Genomic DNA, 14,273 nt, shown 5'->3' on the forward strand with positions numbered 1-14,273 from the left:
AACTTGGCAATGGTGGAGATCTTATTTCATAAGCTTAGCTCTACAACAAAGGCAATACCTCCCTTAAGTCTGTATGCTGCTGCTTCTGATGATGATGATGATGAAGAAGAAAAAGAAGAAGAAGATGATGATGATGATGATGATGGTCTTATTTTGACCCAAAAACATTTGCAAAACAGTTGGCAGTTTTCATTGAGCTGGAGGGGGTATCAGCCTATGCACTTCAAGGCAGTATGACTAAAGAATGGATAATTACTGAACAGACAACAGTGCTGTGCATATGTGTGTGTGTTTGAGTGAGTGGGCATTTGATGTGTGTGTGTGTAGTGCTCCAGTTACACTCAGCTTTATTTACGCACATTCATCAGTCACACATCTCCTCCATTATCTTACATTATCTTGTGTGTGTGTGTGTAGAAGGGGTTCACATTACAAATGCAGCCTTCATTGTCTTAGCGTGAGCATATTTGCGTGATATTCAGTCATCTGTGACTTCACAGCTCTCTCACAGAGGCAGCACTGCTGACAGTGTGAAATTAAAGATGCCCTGCGCTGTGGGTCTGACTTCTACAAACAGCTTTGTTTATGGGTTGAAATGCAGAATATGAAATGATTGCTTTTTACAAGCCCGTGGCTGTCATATATTTGTTATGGGGTGTTTATGGGGTTTCTAGGATAAAATGTCAGTTTATAAACATATGCATGACTTTGGTTTCTCTGTCTCTCTCTCTTTTTCTGTGCTTTCTGCATGTGTGTGTGTGTGTGTGTGTGTGTGTGTGTGTGTGTGTGGTGTGCGCGTGTGTGTGTGTGTGTGTGTGTGTGCGTGTGCGTGTGTGTGTGTGTGTGCGGTGTGTGCGTGCGTGTGTGCGTGTATGTGTGCGTGTGTGTGTGTGTGTGTATGTGCATGTATGTGTGTGTGTGCGTGTGCGTGTGCGTGAGTGTGTGTGTGTGTGTGTGCGTGTGTGCGTGAGTGTATGTGTGTGCGTGTGTGTGTGTGTGTGTGTATGTGTGTGTGTGTGTGTGTGTGTGTGTGTGTGTGTGTGCAATATTAGCTAAGCTGTGGTATACTCATCCCTGTTTCCCCTGGGACAGTCCACACTTCTGTCCAAAAAGATGAGTTAATCCACCTTCTCCAGAATCCATGAGGTGAACTCTATTTCAACTCCAGTTCTATTTTAAAGAGGGTTTAGGATTGCTTGGTCCCCACTGTCTCTGCCTCCACAAGACTATTTCCATTGTATTGACATTATTTTTCTATGGTTTCAATTTCTGTACAATTTCAGTCTGAAAGTAAAAAATATCATAATCAAAAACTATTTAATTCTTACCACCATAATGAGAGCATAAATATGAGCTACCCCCTTCTGCCTCTTCCAGTAAGTTAATGTCTCCACCCACTGACACACACACACACACACACACACACACACACACAGATACACAGACAGACACACAGACACACACCCCTCTCTCCTAATGACAGTTGATGGCATTGTTTCCATTCCTGTGTTATCTTGGGTCATGCCCCGTTTCTCTCACACACAGATAACTTAGTCCAGAATGTCACACAGGACCAGAGTCGCTGTGCCAACTTTGTTACTGATATAAGAGACAAAGAGAGAGACAGGCTTGAGCTTCCCTAGCATATTGTCTTCTCAGATAGCACTACCATCGGCAAAGCAGGGTAACTTCATCTCACAAGGCTGGGTTGGGTGTCCTTCACTCAGAAGTTTGCCTCCGCCTGACGAGATTAAAAACAAAAATCCATCATTTTTATCTGTGTTAAATTTATATGTGCTTATTTTTAAAATGCACTCAAATGAACAGTAAAATAACATTTCCAGACATGCCACACATGTGCCTGAACTGCCTGTCGTGATGAATCAATGGCGAGCCGACTGTCTCGTTGCCCCCTGAGTGGCCGACACAGCTGTTCCTCAGAGCTCCAGCAGCTCAGCCTTAGAAGGGATCCATCCAAGATGCTTAGAACCTGTGCCTGGACTGGGACTAAGAGCAAGGCCTATTTAATGTTTCTCCTTGAATGGTTTATGGAAAAACCAATTTCTTTATTAACTTTAGCTGTGCTCTTTTAAGTTATTTAATAATGTACCAATAATTGGATCTAAAATACATTCAATTAGGTAAAACATTACATTCAATTAGGCAACTCAAGGAACATCACTTTTGAAATAAACCTAGTTTTATAGTGTTGTGTGTAAAACTGTGTGAAACCTCAGATCTCAGTGGCACACTAAGAGGAAGAGTGCTTCTCTAAGCTAAGTGAAATATTGATCAGTTTTGAAATAGTGTCACTTGCAATAATGTATCCTCCTCTCTCAACATTCCGAGGTAACAAAGTTGTGATAGGCTCAGCCTGTGACGTAGCGCAGGGTAGCACAGTCGGTGATGGCAGCTTGACAGAGACTGACAGCTAACGTGCTCAAAGGCCCGTTAACCTGAGGCACAGAGAAGGCCAAACTCCCCTGGAGTCTGGATATAGTGCCATGACCCGCTGTCCTGCCACTTCAGCACTAGTCTGCGTCTATACTCTGAAAACCATATCCACCCAAATATCAGATATCCTCTATCAGTGTCTCTCTCTCTCTCTCTCTCTCTCTCTCTCTCGCTCTCTCTCTCTCTAAATTTAGATTTTAAAGTGTGAGATGCCAAAAAGCACAAAAACAGTCAGCATAAAGAGAGACATTATTGAACCCTCAAAAAACCCTTTGATTAAAAAAAATTAAATATATATATACTTGCATGCCTCTGAGACTGATAAGAATCACTCTGTCTGGAAAGCGTTTTCCTTGAGCTAGATGGCATCAGGCTCACTCTGTGTACTTCAAGGCAGAGTGAAAGTGTTTCTGTCCTCTCCAGATCTGATAATCCAGATCTAAAATGAGGTTATAATAGCTCACAGTTGCCAGAGTTTAAATGCCTGGTGCAGCTTCATCAGAAAGAAGGGCTTACTGTTCTGTTCTGTTCTATTTGTGTCAGTGGTAAGCGGTCAGTGAAAAATACATGTGATTTGTTGAACTAAGTAATTGTTCAACAATTGCCTTCCTCATTAAATATAACTATACAGCAGACAATAACCAGTCTGGATATTCAACTCCTTGAAAATAATATTGAATATAATAGTTACTTGTCAATTATAATATCTTATATGAGGTATTTTCAATCTGCTGTTTGAGTGCATTATAATACAAAAGCCTCACCCCTTAGGTTCAGTGCAAGTAATCTATCTATGCGGTTTTTAAAGATCTCAGCATCAATTTGATATAGTGATACTACTTAATTAAGTATAATTGGCTACTGTGTGTTTTTCTTCTGTGAAGTCCCCTCAGGGTTCAATCCTGGGAGCAGCTTGAAAATCACTATTGTACCACCTGAAAAATGTATCCAAGGTCCATGCCATCCTCTCAACAGCTGACTTATACAAGCTGTTGTTGTGAGATCATCTGGATGACTCTAATGCTCTTTTATCTAACCTACAGAAATGCTCTAACTCCAGGTGGAGAGGAGTGTAAAATACTGCACTGAGAATTTTGATAAGAATAAGGCATCATATATTACATTATTAGACACTACCTGTGTCTTTTACAGCTGTTTTTAAGGTACTCTTAATGACCTTCACATGCCTTTATGGTCTCACCCCCATTGGACCTTGGTGAATTGATTATTAGGTGTGTTCCTACAAGAGTTGATGGATCAACCAGCAGGAATATGCTGGTCACAACGGCTGATGAATGAAAGAGTGCCCAGGCAACCAGACAGCCTTTTTTACTAGGGTCCTGAACTCCACAGATCCCTTTCCTATTGTGAGGTTTTTAATACACACATATTCTGTTTATTCACATTAGCTCTTAATATGTTGTATGTTACTGTACTTAATTTTTGACAGTTGTATTTTATTATTTGTTTTATCTTATATTTTATCTTCATATCTTCTAAATTGTATGGTTTATATATATATATATATATATATATATATATATATATTTTTTTTTTTTTAAATACGTTTCTATCAACTCAATTCATAAAGAGCCGTGCGCCTATCAGTAATAGCGTGCTATTCATTAGTCAGCCACTAGATGGTAACATGAGCATTTTTCTTCCACACGTTCTGCGTTTCCAGTGTAAACATCCTATTAAGTTGAATGAAAGGCATTCTCCTTTAGTTCTCTTTCGAGACGAAGAATCTGGAATTGGCGCTGTTTTTCTTTAATCGGCTTTATAAATATCTTCCTTCGCAGAGTGAAGGCAGTATTGTATCAATTGTGGAGTATCTCGAATATAAACACTGGAATTTAAGAGATTAATATTTTCCGTTTAATTTCTGATTTTTGTATAAGCATAACCAAAAGGGTGTTTTTTACTGCTTGCGTCACATTACATACAAGGTCCAAGCCATAATTATATAACATCTATATAAACTTTAAATATTTGTGTCGGTCATTCCGTGAAAAATAAAACCTGTCTTAAATTAGTCTGTTCTCCACTGGTGTAAGCAGGTCTTTGATTATCGCGCACGACTCATAAACTCATAGAAAGTAGTTTCAAAAAGTTTCACATTACGGTCTCGCTGCTTTTTCAAGCAAATTACTTAATTAGACGGCCGTTTGTCTCAAAACACTGAAACAGAGACTACATTGAGTGGTTTACGGAGTTTTTAAGAGCGCCTTTTTGGTTGTAAGTGGGCGGACTACATCCCTGCGTCACGCGTCGCCACCCCCGTGTTTTAGAGGACCGAGGAGGAAAGAGAAAGTTCAGTGTTTGCCAGAGGTGAGTGGAGGGAGGCATCGTGTCGCTGACACTTAGATAAACGCACCTTGCGTGAAAGAAGTCCTTGCTACCCATGCAGTGCGCTGTGCACGACGTTTGAAACCCGTGGATTAAGACAAGGACGTATCTGTTTCTATCCGCGGCGTAACTGATCATCTTGATTCCGTTATTCGTCTGCGGTGCAGACCACAGTGAAATATTACGGGACTTCGCGTTGACATGCTTTCGGTCGAATAGCTGCGGATTTTACACCACAGGAACAACTGCCTGAATATCATCTGACACTACACTTTCAAAGGTGCCATTTTGCAGAGGTGTGCCTGTTCTCTTTAACCAAAAAGCTGGTTTTGCAGTGCGTTTTTGAACCTTTCATTGGCGTTTGTGGTAAAATGCATTCGACTGGATTTTAAAGTAGTTTTAACCCACACAGGACATTCGAAAGACTTTCGAAAACAAAATCCTTTTACCTGGCGACTTTTTATGCGAGGAAAGTTTTTTAAATCCCTCATTCGTACAGGTGACTAAAAATCTAGCATGGAGGGCTCACCAATGGAAGATCGCGATTTCTCTGTGTTGTCAGCTAGTCATCACAGCCTCAAGTCTAGAGATAGGCTCCTATGACTTCGAGAGGGGGCGACCGGCTAAATGCGAGCCAATTGTCATCCCGCTGTGTCAGGGCATCGGATACAAACCTCACCCGAATGCCTAACTTCATGGACCATGATAACCAAAAGGAGGCTGCTATTAAGCTGAATGAGTTTGCCCCGCTGGTGGAGTATGGTTGCGACGTCCATCTACGATTTTTCCTCTGTTCCCTGTATGCGCCCATGTGCACGGACCAGGTATCCACCTCCATCCCTGCCTGCCGGCCAATGTGCGAGCAGGCCCGTCAGAGATGCTCGCCCATCATGGAGAAGTTTAACTACGCCTTGGCCTGACTCGCTGGACTGCTCCAGGCTGCCCACCAGGAACGACCCAAATGCGCTGTGCATGGAGGCACCGGAGAACGACACCAAGCCGGAGCCTAAGAAAGGAGAGTGGCATGCTGCCAGTGCCTCCTCGAGCCAGGCAGCCCAACCCTGGCAGTGGGCGCCCAGGGGGCCCTGCCGGGGCCTGTGAGAACCCTGAGAAGTTCCAGTATGTCGAGAAGAGCAATTCCTGTGCACCACGGTGCTCCTCGGCTGTCGACGTGTTCTGGTCCAGGCGGGACAAGGACTTTGCCTTCATATGGATGGCTGTGTGGTCCTCACTGTGCTTCATCTCCACAGCGTTCACGGTGCTCACCTTCCTCCTGGACCCACACCGATTCCAGTACCCCGAGAGGCCCATAATCTTCCTCTCCATGTGCTACAACGTCTACTCCATTGCCTTCATCATCCGCTCAGTCGCTGGGGCAGAGAACATTGCTTGTGACCGCGAGAACGGTGAGCTGTACATCATCCAGGAGGGGCTGGAGAGTACGGGCTGCACCATCGTCTTCCTCATCCTCTACTACTTCGGAATGGCCAGCTCCAATCTGGTGGGTCATCCTCACGCTCACCTGGTTCCTTGCTGCGGGGAAGAAATGGGGCCACGAAGCCATCGAGTCTCACAGCAGTTACTTCCACATGGCTGCGTGGGGCATCCCTGCCCTGAAGACCATCGTCATCCTCACCATGAGGAAGGTGGCAGGGGATGAGCTCACGGGCCTTTGCTACGTAGGCAGCATGGACGTGGGGGCCCTGACGGGCTTCGTCCTGGTCCCTCTGTCCTGCTACCTCGTGGTGGGCACATCCTTCGTCTTGACTGGCTTTGTGGCACTCTTCCACATCCGCAGGGTAATGAAGACAGAGGGAACCAACACGGAGAAGCTGGAGAAGCTGATGGTGAAGATAGGCATCTACTCCATCCTCTACACCGTCCCTGCCACCTGCGTCATCATCTGCTACTTCTACGAGCGCCTGAACATGAAGTACTGGAAAGCGCGGGGGCTGGAGAGTGCTTGCATGGCCTCCCCTGGCCGCAGGAACGAGGACTGCAGGCTGGAGGCGTCCGTGCCCACCGTGGCCGTATTCATGCTTAAGATCTTCATGTCGCTGGTGGTGGGCATCACCAGCGGTGTGTGGGTGTGGGAGTTCCAAGACACTGCAGACCTGGCAGGCACTGTGCAGCCGAAGGCTGGGGGACAGGACTATCAGGAAGCCCTGCAGTGGGAGCTGCAGTAGCACTCACTGCCACTACAAAGCTCCTACCGTGCTCCTGCACACGACCAAGACTGACCCTTACTTGGACAGCCCTACACATGTGTGAGAGAGACTAGAGTTGGATGAGCATGTGTGTGGGTGTGTGTGGGTGTGGGTGTGCGGCTGCACACAGTGAAAGTGACCTCAGCTGCGGTGTACAGCTTACGCTACCCCTCTCTGGGTGCACGGCAGCGTGAGAGAGCAGTAACAAGGACAGTGAGTGTAAGCAGGTCGCAGGGTAGGTCGCAGCTTTACAGATAATCCGAGCCTATGTGTCAAGGGAATGTTAATTACTGCTCTCTGTAGGAGTGTGGAAGATGCAGTCTTTTATCTGTTATACGAAAAGGGAAAAGAACAAATGCATGTTCCTGTCTGAAATGATGGCATTTATGTTTCAGTGTTTCACAGTTCTTATTTATTGTATATATATTTAATTTAGTTTGGTCTTGGTTTATCGAGAATGGTCCTAAATGGCCCATCTCTCTGTAAAGAAGTTAAGTCAATGAGCAAAATAAGAAAAGTGCCTTTTTTGGAAAAGATAATAAAATATACTATATTTTTACTATGGTGGTTTGTTTGTTTGTGTGTTTTTAAGGAATTTGTTATGGAGTAAATTTGCAAAAATATTTTTTGGAATCTTAAAAAAAAAATGTAGAACAATTTTAACATTAATTCACCTTCTCAACCTTTTTCCCATTGACTGGATGTTTCATACAGAGTTGACACATCTTTCCTAAAGCAAGTGTTTTTAATTCTGTTGATATACATAATAATCATGTATACAATAATCCTTTTAATTCAGCATAAAAGTATTGAAAGTATTGTACTGGACTCTTGTGCTTGAATTCACCAATCTGGAAGTGCAGAAGAAAAAGTCTGTGATTCCCGTTCTCCTCCGTCCGTGTGCTACAATAAGACTCGGAGAAGTTTGGTCAAAGCAATGCAAATATTTGGATGAAGTAGCTGGGTTTTCATATGAAAATGGCCCTAGTTCAAATGCAAATCGATGCTTGAGCGTCTCCACCAGGAGCCATCAATGGTCTGTGTTACTCCCGATCTACTAGTTGAAACAGAAGTTCCACTTAATGCAAGATTAGGCTGTCTGGCTTTTGTGTGACTGGAAAGCAGATAAATTAGTATTGCCAGTATTAGATCTCAACAACTTTGATATTTAAGCTGTTGGGGTATGATGATGATCTATGTTCATATTGAACTGATACAGTTTATAAGGGTGTTCTAACAAATAATTAGGCAATCCCCTATTCCGTCTCCTCAGTGACAATCTACTCATTTTTGACGCAGGCTCCTTTGAGCGCATTCACCCCTTGAAGGTTTCCCAAGGGAATCTCTCCTCATCCCCCTCAAAGAGAATCGCTGAACAGCAGGACAGACAGTGGCCCGGATTTCTCCATGTTAGCACTCGCATCATCACTTTTAAATGCAGAGGTTGTTCTGGTAATATATTTCATTAATGAGTTGACAGCCTCCTCCCCACCCCCTGCAGTTCGCCTATTGTTGTGGGGCCCACGACTCCGCCCCCTTCTCGCTGCTTTGATGTGAGCTACTCATGGAAATGGGGGGTCATTTTCCCGCCGCTGGATCTGGAGCATGCTGGGTTCCAGTTGCTGTGTCAAACGATACGCCTAAAGATGGGCTGAAGATGTGTTTCTTCGTCTGCGTGAAAGTGGCAGCCCTGCAGACTTTCTTCACTGTTAAGATGGGTATTTTTTTAATAGCAGATTATGTGTATGCTGGTTTGTCCGGCATGGATCATTAAAAATGACAAACGAATGAATGGATAAACAGACATTCAAACTATGGGTTCAAATTACATGCACACAACTCATCACTGTAGCACATGGTTATAAAGCTGTAAGCTGTAAGGTTAATTAACACATAAATGCAAAGCACCCATTTGGTCACACACTGGGTGGGGACATGGTCGTGTCTCAAGTCGCTGACATTTGCCAAAGGCATGGAAAAAGCCATGGGTGAGTTTATTACCTACACCTCATTATGTCCTTACCTCATCCTGACTGTGTTTAATTCTGCCCCGTAGCCCTGCTGCTTTAAAACAGCTTACTCTTCATTTGTCCAGAAAACTGGCTTCTGTAAGCCAGCAGAGCAGGTCCAAACCTTCAATCGGTCATTAAAGGGTGAAAACCCTTTTTTTCCCCAAGTCACAGACAGCAGTGATTGTCCCAGTGTCCAGTCCACATCCTGTGACAATATTCACAGAGGATGAGCACTCATCCAGATCACCACTCCTAGCCACCGGCAGCGTACAGCTTTACTTAACCACGGCTGAGCAGGTTAGTAAAGGCCAGTGTGACTTTGACCAGAGCTTAAGTTTCTCATGATGTCAACCAACAGCCACAGCATTCTCCAGCACCTCGTAATCTCACCAGCACCAGAGTCAACCTCTGCCCTCCACGGTAAACAAAACCGTGATTGCTACAAATCCTTTGTGTAGATTTTAGGTTTGATAGGTTTGTAGGTGCTGATTTATTAAGAGGCCTATGGCTTTTAGCATGACCAAAGGTGAGTGACGTACGTAAGTCATGTATTTAGCATGGTGTCCAAAGCCAGTCCCTCTGAGGTGAATTTAGTAAGGGGAACTTTCTTTTCTCAAGCTGAGCATTCAAAGGCATGCTGACACTGGGCTGCCATTTTATGATGGTGCACGCTGGTGTTTTTCAGCTCGGATTGCCTCTCCAGAAGGAATCCCATTCACACTCACAATGCCAGCAAACTGCAGATGGTGAGAGAGAGAGAAAGGAGAAAGAGGGAGAAAGAGTGAGAGAGAGAAGAGACTGCTTTTCTTCTTTAGAGGACTCGCATCACCCAGTGTGACCCTGCCTGCAGACATGAGGTCAAGACTACCAAAACATGCTTGCAGGTACACACACACACTCATAGTAACCCTATTATCTTGAATTGTTGAAGAGTCTTTGAAAGTGTATACACTTTCCCTGGTAAAGGTCCACTTTCCCCTACTTCCATAGAACAACTTTAAACAGTCTCCCAGCCATAGTCCTGAAGTGAACCTGCAGGACGTAATTGCTCTGCTCACTCTAACATGACCGAGTCTACCCATCAGGTACGTGCGATGACCTTTAACGTGTGCTGGGGGACTGAAGCCAGGGAGACACCCAGCCATGCAGTGCACGTCACATAGCTTTAACTTCTGGCATTCTGACCTTTTCATTGTTGCTAAGCTACATTTTCGTATGGCCCATTTCAGTAAATATAACCAAAAGAACGCCGTGAGATTTTCCTATTATAGTTTGCAAAGTTTGAATGAATGTAAAATGTGTCTGTGTGAAAGGTTGTCAGGGGCTGTGGGTTGTGTTGTCTGGTTGGTCTGATTGGAGGGAGACACTGCCATGTGTTGGACAAAAGGCAATCATTATAGGATGTCATCCCTATCCCAGCTCCGCCCACCACGCTGCAGTCCACCCAGCCCTCGGGAAAGAAGAGAGACAGAGAGAGGGGGAATAAAAGCACCCCTCATTACACTCATCCCCCCTTCCCCACCCCCTCCCAGGAGGGCTCCTCCTTGTGCGTCGGGTTTTGATGTGTAAATGAGTGCATTGAGAAGCTGCCTGCCCAAAGGAGATGCTTTCCATGAAAAAGTCACGGCATGGTGGGGTTCCTGCATGAATCCACTCAGTACAGGATGAACACGCTCTTTACACACACACACACACACACACACACACACATTCAGAAAAACCAACACATATTCAAGACCAGCCCCTAGATCGTTCCAAGTCCGATGATCTGACGCGTTCAAACACAGGAACACAAGCAAATACTGTCAGGAACCATAAAACCCAGCAACAACGCATGCTGGCTCTCTCATGCCTGCGAGCTAAAGCTGCTCCGTTCTTTATGGAGCCCGTTAAAAGCAGCAGTGTTCTGCTGTGCTGTCAGGTCCATCTTCTCAGGCTGCCAGAGTTGGAAAGGCCGAATCTCGGCCGAGAAAACTGTGGCCTCCGGACGGCGGGAAAATATGCTCACAAATGCTGCTTAAATATTTTTTAAACAAACTTATTCTCAGAATAACACAAAAGCTGCCCAGAATCAAGAATATTCTGCAAATTTGGAACAGTGAAGCCATTGTGTGAGTTCATGCAAAGCTAGACATAAAAAGTGGCAAAGATAAATATAGTATTGGAATTTTGGGGGCAGGAGGCTTTAACTGGCCATAACGCTTCACACCTCTGGCTCAGCGCATATAACCACTGAACTCTTCTCTGTTTCTTATAGCCAACTGTAAACATCATGTGCTACAGTTTGGCCTCCATCTCTACACCCCAAAACAACAGGGGCGGCAGCTGACATCAAACCCATAGCCCTGTTTCCAAAGCCACTAACAGATCCCAGTTCTGCCAGGCTGCAGGCTATTCCGACGGATGGAGAAATCCCGAGTGCACGATGCAGAATAACTGTGTGTGATTTAAATGGCCCATGAGTCATAAAAGCCAATGAAAGCTAATGGCGCACGATCAGCATACTCTGTGTGTTCCCCAAACTGGCTGGGAGCAGACAGATTTATCGATGATGGTTCGGAAAACCATTTTTGGCTCCTTGGACGGCCTTCCATAAGCCTGGAGCACACAAGACATAAAGCTAGAAGGATGTCTCGTCCAGTCATGCATGTGAGACTCGAGCAGAACAAAGGATGGCAGTGCATAAAGATGAGATGCTTACTTCAGCTCACCAGCTGCTGTTCTCTGCGCTCTGTCTTAATGAGAAATACAGTCACTCCTTTTGAGTAACTGTCACCCAGCGCGTTTCTGAACTGCACAGAAACATCGCCTGCCGTGTGTTGAGCCCTGGAAGAAAACCAGTCAAGAGTCTTTGTTGCTCTTCACTTGGGGAGCAACACACCACAGCCTTCATAGTGGCGTGCATTTATCATGGCGGGAGGCGTTCACCTGAGCGGTGAAATGACAGGCACTCGTCATGGCCTTTCAATGCTGGTTGTCATGTGGCGCGATCACAGGCTTGCTGTTATGTAGGTCAGCTGCTCCAGACATGGAGGGTTCTGCCATTTTGATTTTGGTTGCTAGGCAGCACCCTTCTCTATTCTCCAGCGCCGATCTCTCTCTTGTTCCTTCTCCAGTGAGTGAGAGAGAGAGAGAGAGAGAGAGAGAGAGAGAGAGAGAGAGAGAGAGAAAGAAAGAGATAGACTGTGAGGGATCAGCAGAAGAAAGGAGAGGGATGAGTGGAATCACCACAACAAAGAGAGACGAGTGATGCAGCGTCATGTCCTGCTTTTAGAAATGTAGAAGGGGAGCGAGGGAGTGAAAGGGAGAGGGGCTATTAACCACCCACTTCCCAGAATGCACTTTCCCTGATCTCTGCCTGTCCACTGGCCCCAGCCTCTGATCTCTATTCTTGCATGCACACACACACCTCTTCATTTGATAATTATACACACTGACGTGCACACACACACACAGACACACACACACACACACACACACACACACACATGCGCACACACACACTTTGTGTAGGTACAGATCTGGGTAGCTGTCATGCTTTCCTTATGTCATGCTCCGCCATCCAATAATAACCCACAGAGACCTGATCTTTCTCTTTCACTCTCTCTGTTTCTTTTGCTTTTCTTTTGAGTTTTTCCCCCTGAGGTTGCTAAAATATTCTGTGTGTTTGGGAGCGATGGAGAGAGTAACGTACTAGATGATGCCACTTTCATCTTTTTTCTCGTCTAATGAAAACACAGTTCAAAGGATCCTATTTTAAACTCATAAACAGGCTGAGACAGGCGTTGTGTGAAAAAAAAGCTGGAGCCACAAACTCTCGGTCACTAGAAGGTACTCATGCACGCCACCGATACAGTCAGGATCTTCGCTGTGGTTCAGCGCATTCAAAGACGCACCAAGGCAAACAAGATGCAATGCAAGTGATTCTATGAGTGTACAGCCTTATTACCAAAGTCACTGATGGTTATCTATGTTTAAATTCCCTATTCATTTTACTTGCATGTATAATCTGCATTAATTCCACATGACTTTGGCCAGATTTGCACTGCATTAAGAACATGTTGGAAAGAAGAGAGAGGAGAGGACGAGAGAGGGGAGGACGAGAGAGGGGAGGATGAGAGAGGAGAGGACGAGAGAGGGGAGGACGAGAGAGGGGAGGACGAGAGAGGGGAGGACGAGAGAGGAGAGGACGAGAGAGGGGAGGACGAGAGAGCATTGAAGAGGATGAACACATGCTGTGTGAGTTTGGACAGTTCGGTGCCCCCTGCAGTAAATCCTCATCAAAAGATGCAGCATCCATACCCAAGGCTGTCTGGAATCATGAAGCCCATCGTCCATCCATTTGATCTAATCTTCTCCTTCTCCTTCAAAGCAGGACAATCTTTCAGCTCAAATCCCTTTTTTTTTTGCCTCATTTCTCCTCTCTGATCAAGGTCAGCTTTCAAACACAGGAGCCGGAGCCATGAAATTTGAACTCAGGCCAAGAACAATGTTCGGATACCATCTTTTATTAAGAAACATGCCTTCGAAATATGTATAGTCATAAACTGCACATGTATGTCAGCAGAACACGATTTACTTTTAGCATCAGCGTGCAAAATATTTATAGGAGAATCATATTGGCCAGATGATCCGTATATCGGTCCAAATGCACAAGCACTTGTTCAGATCGAGGAGACACAGGGCTTTTGTGTCCTATCCTCTCCCTATATGTTGTATTATATGTCTGTTAAAAAGAACTGTCGTTATATGTCGTTAAAAGAACTGTTATGAAGTTAACCCTCTCTTCTCCTCTCAGTACTCTCACTTGTTCCTTTGACCCCCCCCCCCCAATAAATAAATAAATAAATAAAATAAATAAATAGATAAATAAATAAATAAAAATAAATATATTACCCATAGTGTGGAAAAGTGTAGAAAGTGCTTGGAGGAAGTGGAGACAAATGTAAACATTACAAATAAAACCTATTATATTTACAATTGCAACAAGTCTCCTAAAAGAAAACGGTAGTTCACTTTGGTTCCGTGTGGTTCTGTATAGTGTGTACGGACATGGGGCAATGTTTGGACGGGTTCTCTGTGCTGGGCTCTGTGGTTGAGGCACTGTGATTTCAGCTGTGAACCATTTCATTTGAATGGGTATCATACTGAATCTCTTTTCAAGGAAAACAAATAAAAATAAATGCTTTTCATTTCCATCACCCTTAATCCTCCTGTTCAAATTTCTGTCATTTTCTCCTTTGCAATTACA

The 14,273-nt window shown here is 44.6% G+C and overlaps 1 protein-coding gene across 1 annotated transcript; it reads left to right on the forward strand.

Moving 5' to 3' along the window:
• Window positions 1-4,757: 4,757 nt before the first annotated feature.
• fzd9b (frizzled class receptor 9b) lies at window positions 4,758-7,569 on the forward strand. Its single transcript, XM_027010096.2, is given in 7 exon segments — window positions 4,758-5,337; window positions 5,339-5,473; window positions 5,475-5,714; window positions 5,716-5,823; window positions 5,825-6,298; window positions 6,300-6,896; window positions 6,898-7,569. Coding segments are annotated over 7 exon segments (1,749 nt in total). The 5' UTR covers window positions 4,758-5,319; the 3' UTR covers window positions 7,075-7,569.
• The last annotated feature ends 6,704 nt before the right edge of the window (window positions 7,570-14,273 follow it).

This window comes from Electrophorus electricus, chromosome 4 (genome assembly GCF_013358815.1).
Source record: "Electrophorus electricus isolate fEleEle1 chromosome 4, fEleEle1.pri, whole genome shotgun sequence".
NCBI classification, from domain to species: Eukaryota; Metazoa; Chordata; class Actinopteri; order Gymnotiformes; family Gymnotidae; genus Electrophorus; species Electrophorus electricus.